Here is a 14,504-nt window from a genome sequence, read left to right on the forward strand (position 1 = left end):
TTTTGAAGTAGCTGTGTAATAAGTGGCTCTGTAGAATGTTTAAAACATCCTGTCAATGTGTTTTTTTCCAATAATGACCTGCTGACTGTATATTATTCCATTAATAGAAGCCAATAACAGGCGTGAGTACTGAGCAGCTTTGCTGTGTGTCTTTTAACTCAAGGCCCACTTGATTGATTTAAAAAAAAAAAAAGAAAAGACTGTTGAAAAGCAAAGCATTGTGGTAAACCTTTGATTTTTTTCCTCCATCAGCCGAACCCAAAAACTCTGCCATCGCTGTCCCGGTGCAGGCCGGCTCTTCTGAGGTGGTCGTGGCCAGATGTGAAGCTGCCCAAGGAAAACCAGAGGCCACAATCTCCTGGATCACAGCCATTGCTGGCCGCTATAACGACACTTCAGTGGCCGAGAGCGACGGGACGGTCACCGTGAAGAGCGAGTATCGGATCATCCCGACCCCTGCTGAAAACGGGAAAGAAATCACCTGCTTGGTGAATCAGAGGACGCAGAGGGAACCCAATTACTTCCCGCTGAAGCTGGTGGTGGAGTGTAAGATTCACACACACACACACACAAACTGCGAGGAGTAGTTATTAAAGAAAGTCAGTCTAAATCCATGCTTGCTTCTGTGGAACACAGAGAGTGATTTTCTGAAGAAAACCCTGGCTGGTCTTTTCAGTATAATAAAAATGCGGGCCTTTTAGGGCTGTCAAGCTCTAAAATAGCAAAATAAAGATTAGTAGCAATGAATAATAAACTTTTTGAATCAGATCTTTCCCTTTGAATTTGATCCAGTTCATAAATCACAGCTGCCTTTCCCAAAATCCTTGCAAGTAGATTGTAGAGACCACTGGTGTTCTTTCAGTATCATTGAGATACTGTTAGTTTTTATTAATTGTAAATGTTTTATTTTTATTTGTTTTCATTTTGAATGTAAAGTTTTAATAATTAATAGTATATATTTTTGTATTAATAATTGTTGCCGTTCTTTTTTTTTTTTTACATTTTTACCTTTATTTTGCTAGTTTTTTTTATTTATTTCTGTATTTGTATTATTCTTTAGTCATTGTAGTACATCAATAGTAGTGTAGTACATTAATGCAAATAAATTAAATTGTAAGTTTTTTATTTTTTTAATGTTTCATTTCAATTAATCTTTACTGTTAATTATTATTATTTTGAGTTAGTTTAATTTATAAATGTATATATTTTCCATTTTCAATTTCAAAGTTTTGATAATTGTTTTTATCAATAACTGTTTTTATTTTTATATTCTGTTTTCAAAGTTTTATATTTTTTGTCATTTTTATTATTACTTTTTTCATGTCCGTTGCTTTTATACATTTTTTCGTTTTAGTTAATGTAGTATGTCAGGTTCAACTGATGTTAATAAAAATGGAAAATTAATTTTTTCAATGTTTTATTCTGTTATAATTTTAAGTTAAAATGTATTTAGTTTAAGTAAAAATATTTAGTTTTAGTAAACGATCATAAACCTGGTGCCAGTAGTTTTTACAATCCACAGTGCTTTTGGGAGCACAGCCCTGGTCTGAATGATTGGTCTATGATCTCTTTCACTGGCTAGTACTTCACTGGAGGGGAAGATTATCAATCAATAATCGACTCAAATCTTGCTCCGTTACTCACAAAGCTACCGTGTGACTTCCCAAGACTTTTATGCTGCTGTTGTGTCCTTTTTATAGCTTGAAAGCTTCAGTTCGCACTCATTGTACTGTAACTGAAAAGAAAAGTACACCAGCAGATTATTCAAAACTTCTCTTGTAAAGTTTCTCACAAGAACGAACGCCATACGAATTTGGAACGACACGAAAGTGAGTAAACAAAGATAGAATTTTAATGTCTGACCGAACTAATCCTTTGAAGAAGTTCTCAGTGACACACACGTGAACTCATAATCCTCCCGTATCATTCGCTCTGAACATCTTTTCTCCCTCCACCCCACCTTCATCAAAAAATGCATTTAAGCATCTCTGCCTCACATGTCAGCTTCAACACATTGTTCACAATTTTTTTTAATGAAAGCTATTTACAGAGTGTTTGAGGTGTCTGTGTTCGCATTGCTGAGCTGGAATGTTTGAGGATGTCAGAGATTTGCAACTTCACCGCTTCCTTTTATAAGCGTCCCTGTTTGGAACATCCTCACCTCTTGCACTTTCATTCTCTTGCATTTCTCCAGCGTGTCGAAGCACTTTGAGAGTCTACAGGGCAGCAAAGCTGGATCTTCTTCTCTCCCCACCCATGAACACAGATAACCAGCCTCTGAACTGTGCTTTCAGTGCAGGATTTACAGATGGATGTCTCTCTCACTTTCTCTCTAGATCCACCCACTGTGACAATAGAAGGGTACGACAGTAACTGGTATATGGGTCGGACTGATGTGGTTTTGACCTGCCAAGCTGATGCCAATCCAGCACCCACCGATGTTACCTGGAGAGCGTGAGTTCTTCTATAATAAACCTTAAGCAATAATTCAATCATTTATGCATCCAAACCTATATGCTTTTTTGTTGTTGTTTTTGGTCGAACATAATAAAAATTGAAGAATATGCACATTTAAATAAGATTTTGATGTCACGTTTATCTCATGACTCACAGTGCCAGGTTTGAATGAGCTGCATAAAAGCTGACAAAAGCACAAAATAAAAACACAGAAGTTGTTCAAGAGTTATGATGCAGAGAAATCCATTCAAATAATAGCTTAAATTATGTTTTGTTCCTCGTGCATCGCTATGATACTGTAACTTAACAAGAGAAAGAATAGAGCAAACAAGTTTTTCTTTTTCATTTTCAATTGTAGACTACTTTTCTAAAGACTAAAGAAAGTCTCACCAAGGCTTCATTATTTTTATTAAAAATAAAAATAGCAACATTCTGAAAAGGTTTCTAATCCAGGTAAGTCTCTTAAAGCATCTTGGAGAAGTTGCCACAGTTCTTCTATATATATATATATATATATACAGTACAGACCAAAATTTTAGACACACCTTCTCATTCAAAGAGTTTTCTTTATTTTCATGACTATGAAAATTGTAGATTCACACTGAAGGCATCAAAACTATGAATTAACACATGTGGAATTATATATGGAATTATATACATAACAAAAAAGTGTGAAACAACTGAAAATATGTCATATTGTAGGTTCTTCAAAGTAGCCACCTTTTGCTTTGATTACTGCTTTGCACACTCTTGGCCTTCTCTTGATGAGCTTCAAGAGGTAGTCACCTGAAATGGTCTTCCAACAGTCTTGAAGGAGTTCCCCGAGAGATGCTTAGCACTTGTTGGCCATTTTGTCTTCTGTCTGCGGTCCAGCTCACCCCTAAACCATCTCGATTGGGTTCAGGTCCGGTGACTGTGGAGGCCAGGTCATCTGGCGCAGCACCCCATCACTCTCCTTCTTGCTCAAATAGCCTTTGATGCCTTCAGTGTGACATAGTCATGAAAATAAAGAAAACTCTTTGAATGAGAAGGTGTGTCCAAACTTTTGGTCTGTATTGTATAGATAGATAGATAGATAGATAGATAGATAGATAGATATACCTGCACATTCTACTAAATATTTTCTTTCTATTAAAGGAAAAAAAACACATTCTGTTTGGAATAACATGAGTGTGAGTAAATTATTACAGAATTTGCTCAAAAAGGAAGGAAACAATACAAAATTTTTCATCCTGTTTTCATTAGCATTATTATTCATTTAGTCTGAAGAAAATCCATATTTCATATTTATATTTATGTGCTGTTGTTCCATCTCCTATATGACCAAACAAAGTCAACTATGGCTAACAACAGCTACAGCTAATTGGCTGTGAATTGAGGAAGCATCTCTGCCTTCGGTAGAAAGCAACAGCAGCCTATTAACGCTTCACTGGTTCAACTTCATTTTCTCACCAAAACAAAGAAGAACATAAATCGATACAGATCGAGAAACAACATTTATTAGCAAGACTTAGTGAGTGAAAGACACTTGGATGCAGCAGTTTGATTGCTGGGTTTGAAGTTGGTTGACAAATATGCAACACTTACGGATTTTTCTTGCACTTTTCCAAATGGAGTAGGCCTAATTATAATGATGTGCATTAAAGTGGAATAAACACACACACACACACAAGCAGTCATTATTTTTCCACCATGTATAACCCAAGATAATTCTCAAAACATGCTTAGCGATATATTTTGAGATATATGGGTGCATTTTTTGTTAACAAGGTGAAGTTTCGCTTAGAAGGGAAATAAATATTTTGTAAGTATTTACATGAATTCTATTAATAAATATTGAACAGCTAGCGATTGGATTCGTGATTTATTTGCATTTAATGCATTTGCACAGCTGCAAAGTTCTTACAGCTGTATTCTTTATCAACCATTTCTTACACTGTGAAATTAAGTACATTATATAATCACTTTCAACTCGATCTTTGGCCTCCTTTTTATCTGTTGATCAGGGTTCCTAACCACACAAGCTAAAAGCAATAAGAAAATAAAAATGAAATCTACATAGAATAATCTACTTATGTAATCAAATAAAAGTAAATTAGAAACAAATAATAAAATGACTTGGATTAATACTTTAACTTAGCCTCCCGTTTAACCATTACATCAGTGGAAAGCAATTTAATCAATCAAGACCGCCTCTGCTTTAAAAAAAAAAGATTTTTGTGACTAAGTTTAATGAAAGAAAGCAACAGAAAATCATGTTTTTGTCAAAGACTATGTCCGGAGCTTACAAATGCTTACAAATTGATCAAAAATGGTTTCAAAAACTAGCTACAAATCCTCTTTTCTCTGTCAATGGTTCTTCAGGGCATCGGGTCAGTTGCCGCCTTCGGTACAAGTGGATCAAAACCGGCTGCTAGTAAGGAAGGTGGACGAAACGGTGAACACCACTTTTGTGTGCGAGGTGAAGAACAGTCTGGGATCTGGCAAGAAAGAGCTGGTCGTCATGGTCATCGGTGAGTAGAGCAATGCAGGAATGACACATGCACTATTGATGCAAACAGTCAATACACTTTCAGCTGTACAGCGTCCAATCCAGGCATGTGCGAGAGATGAGCTGAAGCATTCGTGCCTGGTTTGGACACGGTGTTGCACGCCACCTCCCTCACACTTAGAAAAACACACACAACATGGGAAAATGGTTTCTTCTTACTACTACAGTTTCATGTACGCTTCTCTAATGTGGGTGGCCTCCAGAAGCCAGACTCTTACTTGGTGGTTGGGTTTCTAGTTGGCCTGCCTAACCCAATTTTGTGTGATTTTCTCCAGAAGTCTTTGTTCTATGTGGGGTCACTTGGTGTGAGCCAGTTTGCCGGGTTGCTTTTGATTTCTTTTTTTCCACTTGTTTTCTTTTCCCTCTTCACCATACCTATTAGCACAGTTCTGTTGTTTCTTTAACCTCTCTTAATAAAAAAAAAATGGGTTGCTGTTGTTCTTTTCCTCTCAGTTCCTGTGCATGGGTTTCTTTTTTTTTTCCCTAATGCTTTGTGCCCAAACTCACTCTGACAGACATGTTGTGTAATAGACGATACGCAAGACCGTCTTGATGGTCCATTTCTTGAAACGATACCCATTGTCAATCAGCTACAAAGCGGCTGCTTGGCTAAATGGACACGTGTAGGCCCATGATCCACTGTGCTTTTGACACTTTCTAATGCCAAGGAAAGCACAAGAGCCGCATTTAGAAATCCGTGGGAACCCTTTTGGAAATTTCAGTTGTCTTGTGGGAGAACAAAGGCTCTTTGTAGGCGCTCTGTAGCAAGCAAGTGTGGGATGTTGTTCTCTCTCACATCACTATTATAGGGGAGAGTTTTAACACCGTCGTAAGGATGCCTTGTGCTTAAAGAAACATTCACGTCCAATCATGTCTTGATGCATTCACCGTTGACGCACATAACAGTGGATTGTCATTGCAGTGTCAGTGATTTTGTTTGCGTGATGTTTTGCACAGTCCTGATTAAAAGGCCAGTGATTTCCATGCTGGTGGAGGTTGGGTTCTGCTGGTTAGTACTGGTCAAGCAGGTCTTTTCATCAGGGTAGGAGAGCTGTTTGGTGTGTGTATGACAGAATTATATATGATCGAATTTGAGTGAAATGTGCCTGTGGCAGAGAATTACTCATCAGTATGTGTAATCTTTAATACTTTTCTTTAATACACAAAGTCATTTAGTACTTGAGACAGTGATGATCAATCATGAAAACCCTGCTGTAAAACAAGCTACTTAAACCAGCCTAAAGTAGTGACTGATTTAAGATGGTCTAGCTCTCCTAACACTGCAAGCTGGTGTTTATCTGCTCCATCTAAATCACCTCCCTCTCTGACCATCTGAAAAGTATAATAAAAAAAAAAAACTTGCAAAATCATCTAAAATTGACCAATTTAACCAGCCTGGCCTGGGTAGCTAAACCTTGTCTGGTTTAAATTAGTCTAGATTGTCTCCTAGAATGGTCATGATGGTGTTTTCGCTCATTGGTCTAGCCGAGCTTCCCCTGAAAAGTGTCCGAAACCCCTCTAAGACTATTCAAACTGACCATGAAATTCACAGACCTCTCCTTTTAAAATTTTTTTCTTTGCACGTGACTGCAATCTTCAAACCCCTACTGAAAAAAAAACCTTAAAGAGTGCAAGGCTTTCTTTTTTTTTAGTTTACCCATCTGTTGTTTGTACTGGTATTGTGCTGCACCGTGTGTATTTCAATTAAGTCATTAAGTCCGATTAAGCAGGGTCTAATACGAATGCAGACATGAATGCCACACCATGACAAAGCTCAGCGGATTGCAGGCGAGACTTGTGCTGACGCAAGAGGAATTTAAAAACCCCCAGCTCCCAAAACTGTACACGTGAATGAGGCTAGATTGCACTGGTTCCCAGTGGATCCACCGGCCTAGCTGGAAAGAAATTGTATGTGTGTGTATTTGTTTGCATAAAATAAAAATGAGAAAAGATGGTAGGAAGGAGGGCTGTTTTTAAGAGGAACATCCCCCAGACAGAATACTCTAGAAGTAGAAATCACTCTTTTTCCTTTTCCCGCTTTCCTCCCGCCTTGAAGGATGGAGACCTCCGCTTGTGCCAGCTAACAGACTAATCATGCAGCTTGCCAAGAAGGAGTGTTTCCTCATTTCTTTCCCCTCCCTAGCCATTTTCAGAAACTGAAAGCTTTCATTGTAAACTCTATTGGGGGGATTGAGAGGCCATTTAGCGGCTTAAATTCTTGACTGGAACTTGGTGCCGTTTATTGGGGTTGGTAGCGAAACTCTTGGGTTTTTGCAGAAAACACGGGCACACATTTGCATGCAAGCATGTAAGCGCATGCACAACTTAAAACAGCACACAAGGCACGTCCCTGCTGAAAAGACCAGCCTGTTTTGAATGCAAGAGTTCATTGGTCTGTAAGGATTCATTTGTCAACGAGAAAGACCACGTTGTCTGGCAAATCTAGGGCAACCATTGTTTTTTAAAAAAAAAAACATGTTTTACAATATGATCATATTTTGAGAATTTCTTGTGCAAAGAAAACTTATTGTAGCAGACCTAATAAAACAAAACTAACATACAGAAGTCTTATGTAGCCGAATATCCAGTGGCTAGTGCTTGTTTGCCAATGTCTGCTTTGTAGAGAGATTGAATCAATGAATCAGGAATGACATATTAATATCAGATCATTCCTTCAGCATGTCTATAGTGCTTCATCATGTAGAACAGCACTAAACTAGCACTGAAAGGACCTTCCAGCTGCTCTTTCAAAAAGTGCATTGAGCGAAAGCGTGAAATGAATTTCCGAACCCAAAGATTAGCTAATTCAGTGCGGATTGTAGACTGCGGCACTTCACTGCATCCACTCATGATTTTGCTCATTTGGATCATCAGATTCGGGTCTGTAACTACCAGATTTTCAAATTAGTGCTCGGTTGAACAGGATTTTAATGGTCTATTCTTAATGGTGAAGAGTATCATTTAAAAAATTGCTTGTAAATGCCAATTTTGAGAGAAATTAGCCTATGAATGTCTTATAACATAGTTATTTATACAGTAGATCCAATTTTCATACAAAAAGCATACTTATGAAATGTGCTGGGGAAAGTTACTTTTAAAAGTAATGCATTACAATATTGCGTTCTTCCCTAAAAAAGTAACAAATTACAGTACTTAGTTACTTTTATGGAAGGTGATGCGTTATGTTACTTTTGAGTTACTTTTTAAATTTTGACAGGGCTTGTTTGTTTGTTTTTAATATAAAAAGTTATTTTACAAGTTTATAAGCACTTTCACACCAAAAGTGAAATGAATACGCCTCAGGCTGAAGGAAAGGAAAGTACAGGGCGCAGCTCAAACAAATTGCATGAAGAATATGACGCAGGAGAAGAAAGTTTAACACTATACTGCACATAAAAAATGAAACACAAATGTGTCATTCTTTTTCTTACTAGTATCATTGATTTAGATCATCGAAGGTCAATAGCAAAGACAATGATAAAATGGGATTAAATACAAATTATATTTTTCTTATATAACATTTCAATTATTGCAGGTTTATATAATATTCTGAGTTTCCATTTGACTCTTTTTATTCATTTTGAGGACTACTGTTTTATCTGTTTTTGTGCCGTAAGAAGAGTAAATAATGTTCAGATTTAGTCTAGAACTACAGTAACATAACAGCGCACACAACGACTCTGAACTTACTCTTGATTTCTCTCAACATGGCAACTTGTGAACTGTCAGTCAAGAAATGGGAAACTAGCGTTACTTATTTGAAAAAGAAATGTACTTCTAAATTAAAAAGTAATGCGTTACTTTACTAGTTACTTGGAAAAGTAATCTTATTACTTATTAACTTACGTTTCTTGTAATGCGTTACTCCCAACACTATACTCATGAAAAGCAATATACATTTACACTTAAAACATGGATGAAGAAAATGTTTCACTTTGAAATTGCTATTAAATTTCACAATTATTTACAAAGAAATGGTAAGTGACCAATTGAAATGGTATTTTCTTGTAAAACACACTCCAATAATCTTTATTTATAATGTCAACAAAATCATTTTTACAGTGCATGTAGCACATCTCAACTGCTTGATTGCATTGTCACAAAATTCTACTATCGTCCAGCTCTGATCTGCTAATGTGACAAAGGCATGACGGTATTAAGATAATATAAACTTTAATATGCTTTTCTGTAAAGCGGCTTTGAAACAACTTGTGAAAAGCACTTTATTAATAAATTTGAATTTGAAATTTGAATCTTTCTTCCAGTTGACTTTGCATATATATCAAACAAATGACACACTTCATCTTTAAATAATTACATTTAGTTCCTCCGGTCTTGAATATGTGCTGGCGTGCTCAAATCTGATGTATTCCCTCTCTCAGACTCTTCCTATCATATCAAGCAGTTATAGGGCTCTTATCTATAGCGTCTTAAGCCTTGCGGTGTGAAAACAATGTCTGGAACTCTGCATGTGAAATAAGGTGAGAGAAAGACCTGTTTGAAGCTTATCATCCACGGCTTAGCAGGAGAAAATCGAGACAAAGACGGAGACCACGAGAAGGCGAGGAGATATCGCTCTGCTAACATTAAGTGAAATGTCAGAAAAGTGGCCTGCCAAGATTACCTGGCTCTTAGCCCACCCCGTCCATCATTAGGACTCATTACAGATGCTCCGAAACCTCAGACCGAACTGTGGAAACACGAGGGCTCGTCAGCTTGTCTTTTCCTTTGCTTTGATCAATTGCGGAGTAGAAATCAGGCTTTCACTGGGTCTTGCTTTTGGCTGTCTTGTTGACCCGGCCGGATTCTAATGATTTATGGATTTACTGGGCTTTCCTTACATAAGCATTGAGCAAATGATTCATGTGGAACGTTTAAGTATTCATGAACATTATTAGCCATGTGGAACACTGAAAGATTTAATTAAGTATTCTTTTAATGAAAATGTTTTGCCTTAAAAAACAAAAACCTTATTTCTTCTCAAACAACGTTAAATTGAATATCAAAGCTATTTGTGCGCAGTTTCTGATGCATCGCTTGTGCAATCTACCCTAGAAGCGGGCAGCTCGGAGCGCTTTAAAGATGTATCAAGCGATGCATCTTTGTGTCGGAATCAATGGAGGCTTACTTAAAAGCAGCATTTTTACTGAGCCGCTCCTTCATCAATCTCTCACAGCAATTTTGTACACATGTCAGAGTTTAGAATCTGCCAGGCCACGTGTATACTGATGCTTTAATGTTCAAAAACAGAATACATGCCGTGCTTATCCAGATGGAGCCGGTTGCATTTTTTTTTACAATTTTTATTTTTTTTATAAACATTTAGTTTTCAGGCTCTCATTATTCCCCTCGATTTTCTTTGCAAAAGAGTGGATTTTGAGGAGCAGGCTGTCTGGAATGGGACAATGGCACATTTTTCACGAATTTCTCACGAATGTTGACACTGATGTGATGGCGGATGCAATGAACTGTTGAAAAATCATTACGGGATCCTTTTTCAGCTTAGCTGTGGTTAGCCTGGCTTAGCCGAGCGATTTCTACCGCTTCCACAATCCTGTTATCTGTCATTATTCGTCATTACCTGAATCTTCCCTCTAATAAACTTGTGCTCTACATAAAGGGCTAGACTATAAATGGATTTCTGTGTTCAAGGCTCCTTATCGTATTCAATATATAAAGGGGTGTTTTTCCCCCTCAGAGGAGTTATCATTTTCAATCATAGTGCCAGATGGATTCAAAATGTTTAATGCAATAAGTAAAATATAGGAATTCTAGTTAAAGGGACAGTTGAAAATTGTATTTATCCACCCTCAAGTTGTTCCAAACCTATATACATTTCTTTCTTGTGTTGAACACAAAAGACAAAATTCTGAAGAACGTTGGTAACCAAACTGTTGCTGGTCCCCATTGACTTTCATAGAAACAATAAAATACTCTGAAAGTCAATGGGGAACAAACACGGATTATTTGGAAGAAAGAAATTCATAGTTTCAAGTTTGAAAGCATAGTGAAATAATGCTTACAAAATGTTATGAGCTATCCTTTTAATAATCAAGAAAGAAATTGAATGATTTCCAGTTATACACCCCAATATAACAATAAACGAAGCAATATTTTAGTTTGTGTATAGTTGTTATAGTTGGAAAAAGTATGTCATGGACGAACGATATGCAACCATTTTCATTTATTAGAATATAAATGCTATATACCACCAGTATTAAAAACAAACATCAATATTTACCCAAGTATGTTCTTACTAAAACATTTTATTAAATGTAAAAATTGTCATGAAGAGACTATAAACATTTCTGAGTGATGACGCAGACAAAACATTTGATCAGAGTTTTATTTGATTCACTGATAGCAGCAAGAAAAAATGCCTGTGCGCATATTTGTATGTGTGAAAACATATATATGCATGTATATAAAGTAGCTTAAGGATGTACTATGTCTGTGTATGTGTGTATACCTGTCTTTGTGTGTGTGTGTGATATACCAATGTTTAGTTTATCACCCAGCTCTTTTTGCACATGATGCCATTTTTGGAAATCTCATGTTCACGACCCAAGACCTGGCGAGGTTGCGAGGTTTTTTCTTTTCATCCTGATGTTGTAATCCACTCAGCCATGCTTACGCCGGCTCTTTGATGTACAATGCACACGGTGACTTTAGCAGGACAAAAGAAATCAAGATAGGCATCCTGGGATTATTGCCTGCCAAAGATCCAAATTGAGAAACGTGCATGTCAGAATTCCCATCCTCCTCCAGAGAAGCTCTTAACGCCCTGCTCTTTAAGCTGTCAACAAGCGTGTGCGCGTGTGTGTGTGTGTGTGTGTGTGTTTTCTAGCATGAAAACGAGTGTCTCTGGCAACAGGGTTATTAGGCTCTGCTCAAAGCACAATTATACATCAAAATCTGTTGGATTTAGCATTTTCTAACAGGTGCTGCACATGACCCAGTCATCTAAGCACTCAATTTTGCATCTCAAAACCTGGCTCTTTTTGTGTTTTTCAAGTAATTACCTTGGTGGAAGTGCACTCTTTGGTCAGTGAGCCCAGTTTGGACGCTTTCCTACATCACTTTTGGCAGCACCATTAGTGGTCACCACGTCGCCTGTCAGTTTTCCCGGGCTTTAGGAGGACTGTGGGAGAGTTTGGTGTTAGCTGAACGTATGCGCCCTGAGCTTTCCAATAAATCAATAACGGGACGTGTCAGACAGCGGAAGGGAGGGGCCACCACAGGACACGGCTGAGATTTGAGCCTATCTTTTACAGTCAAAGGAAATGCGATCTTCTGTGTTCGCTCTATCCATCATACCTCTCCTTCTGCACGGCCAAAAACCTATGTATTTTAAAAGAAATAAATTAGAATATAATGATCGCACTCATGCGGTGCATGTGCGGATCACTTTGGGTACACTATTGTTGTGTGATTGATAGCTTCTATAGCAGTTGTAGTTCTACCTGGGGCGGTAGTTGTGGTGTTTTATAAATAGGATTCATGGGCGAGTGAACAGCGGTGGCGGTGTGATGTGGAGCTCTGCAAGCAATCAGAGTGCTGAGTGGTCTCTATCTACAACCTATAGCTTGGGAAAAACATGAATAATGGCATAAATTACAGCCCTGAATGCCATCATTATAGCTGGTGCCGCCTTGTGCTTTGGGAAAGGTGCCATTTTGTTGAGTTGAAAATAGCTGGAATTGATCAATTCTTCCAGGAAATTGATGACGCGATGTATGGAGAACTTCTGCGTATGCGAATAGATTTGTGTTCTGGAGGTGAAAAGAACATTCATATATAATGGATGTATGTATTTATATGAAAGGCCAAATAGATAAAACTTACATTAAACCAGAATGTACTGTTGTAAAGATCCAAATCTTATTATATAAATTTAAATAAGCCCTGTATGTATAGTTTATATATAGTAATTTTTATGTATATATAAATAATAATATATAATATATACTTATTTAAATAGCGAGTATGCAGTTATATATATCATATTATAATATATAAATGTAAATTTAAATATGAATATAGATACAGAACTGAAAATATATAAATGTTAATCGTGAATGTGTATATTTAAAGTAAAATCTGATTATATTGCTAGGTTTGGATCAGCATCTTCAAATCAATAGTTCTCCATTGTTTTGAATTAGATTTATTTGCAGTGCTTCATGGGATTGTAGTTCTTAAGCACACAGGTTTGTCTTTTTATCCCATTTTTTAAATACTTTTTAGCGTCAAATAAACATTTGAAATATTATCATTCACCTTGTAGCTAGTTGTTTTGGTTCATGCCTTTAACTGTTTTAAGCCTTTTTTTCCCCCTTAAATACCTATGGAAAAAAATATGGAAAAATGTGTTTTAATAAACTCTCTCAGAAGTTATTATTTCTCACATTATTATCCTACTGCAAGTATGTGCTCTACCGAGCAACTGATTCCAGCTATGCATGTATGCAGGAAAATTGAAACGTGGACTTTAACGTCGAACAGTTTTGTAGCATGCCATTAACAAGAGTGTGGCATAAAAGTAATGCGCTGTAGTTATGGTACTCGAGGAGCGTAGCGGACACATTAAAGGTCACGAGGTCTGAAGAGGTGCTTTGTCCGCGAACCCATCAACATTCTTAGACAATGATGACCTTTAACAGCTTCCTCGGCTCTCTAAGGTTCACTCTCAATGTGGCTTGTAGGAACTCAATAACACTCATAAAGAGTTGTGCTAGTAAATTTGGCGGCTTAATGTTTTATTAGCCCCGGAGTGGATTGATAGCGCAAGACTTCCCTGCTGGCCGAGCCTCATCATTTGGATAACAATATCTTAAATTTACCCAGAAAAGGTTAAGCCCTCACACTACAGCCGACTAAAGATGCAGGATCGTTAAAATTGAAAAAATCTGAAAAAGCATGCATCTCCATTTTTTACTTGAGCACAAGAGCGGTCAAAATGTAACACAAGCTATTTGTCCGGTCGCGCTCAGAATCACAGTGCAGCACTGCTGTATCTCTCCTCAACCCACCTTTGTCTTTTGTCTCTCAGTCTCAGAGCTAGATGTCGACTGTATGGTTCACAGAAACGGTCTGCCAGGCCGATGAATAATGGATCCTGAGCTGTGGCATCTGGCAGAGATAGCGCCAGGAGAGTGAGGTTAAGAGAGATTGGGGATGTTAGCTGGTTGTGTAGTCGTGTGTATGTGCGTGTCTCAGTCCCACATGCGAGCCTGTTTTCAGTAGCAGCGGGGCTTGAAGAGACTTTAATGACAGCGGACTGAGAGGCACTGTGAAATGGAATAGGGTATCCTAAGAAAGAGCTCTTTTAGCACCTCTATATCTCCCGGGACTGGGATAAAACAAACCAGCGGAGGAGCAAACGAACAGGGAAAAAAGTGTGTGGGAGAGGGAGCACTCATACGCTCGTTATATTGCAGGAATATTAAGTTGTATCCAAATTGTGTGGGAAGAAATTGAATGTACTTGTACATGT

General features: G+C 37.6%; 1 protein-coding gene across 2 annotated transcripts in view; it reads left to right on the forward strand.

Annotated features, from left to right (window-relative positions):
- Positions 1 to 14,504, forward strand: part of LOC132145027 (nectin-2-like) — a 135,074-nt gene that overhangs the window by 60,503 nt on the left and 60,067 nt on the right. For both annotated transcript variants that reach the window (XM_059555717.1, XM_059555718.1), the window contains exons 4-6: positions 253 to 546; positions 2,337 to 2,454; positions 4,822 to 4,970. In XM_059555717.1, coding sequence (XP_059411700.1) covers positions 253 to 546; positions 2,337 to 2,454; positions 4,822 to 4,970 — 561 coding nt within the window. The remainder of the gene's footprint in view (positions 1 to 252; positions 547 to 2,336; positions 2,455 to 4,821; positions 4,971 to 14,504) is intronic.

The sequence above is a fragment of the Carassius carassius genome, chromosome 8, assembly GCF_963082965.1.
Source record: "Carassius carassius chromosome 8, fCarCar2.1, whole genome shotgun sequence".
NCBI lineage: Eukaryota > Metazoa > Chordata > Actinopteri > Cypriniformes > Cyprinidae > Carassius > Carassius carassius.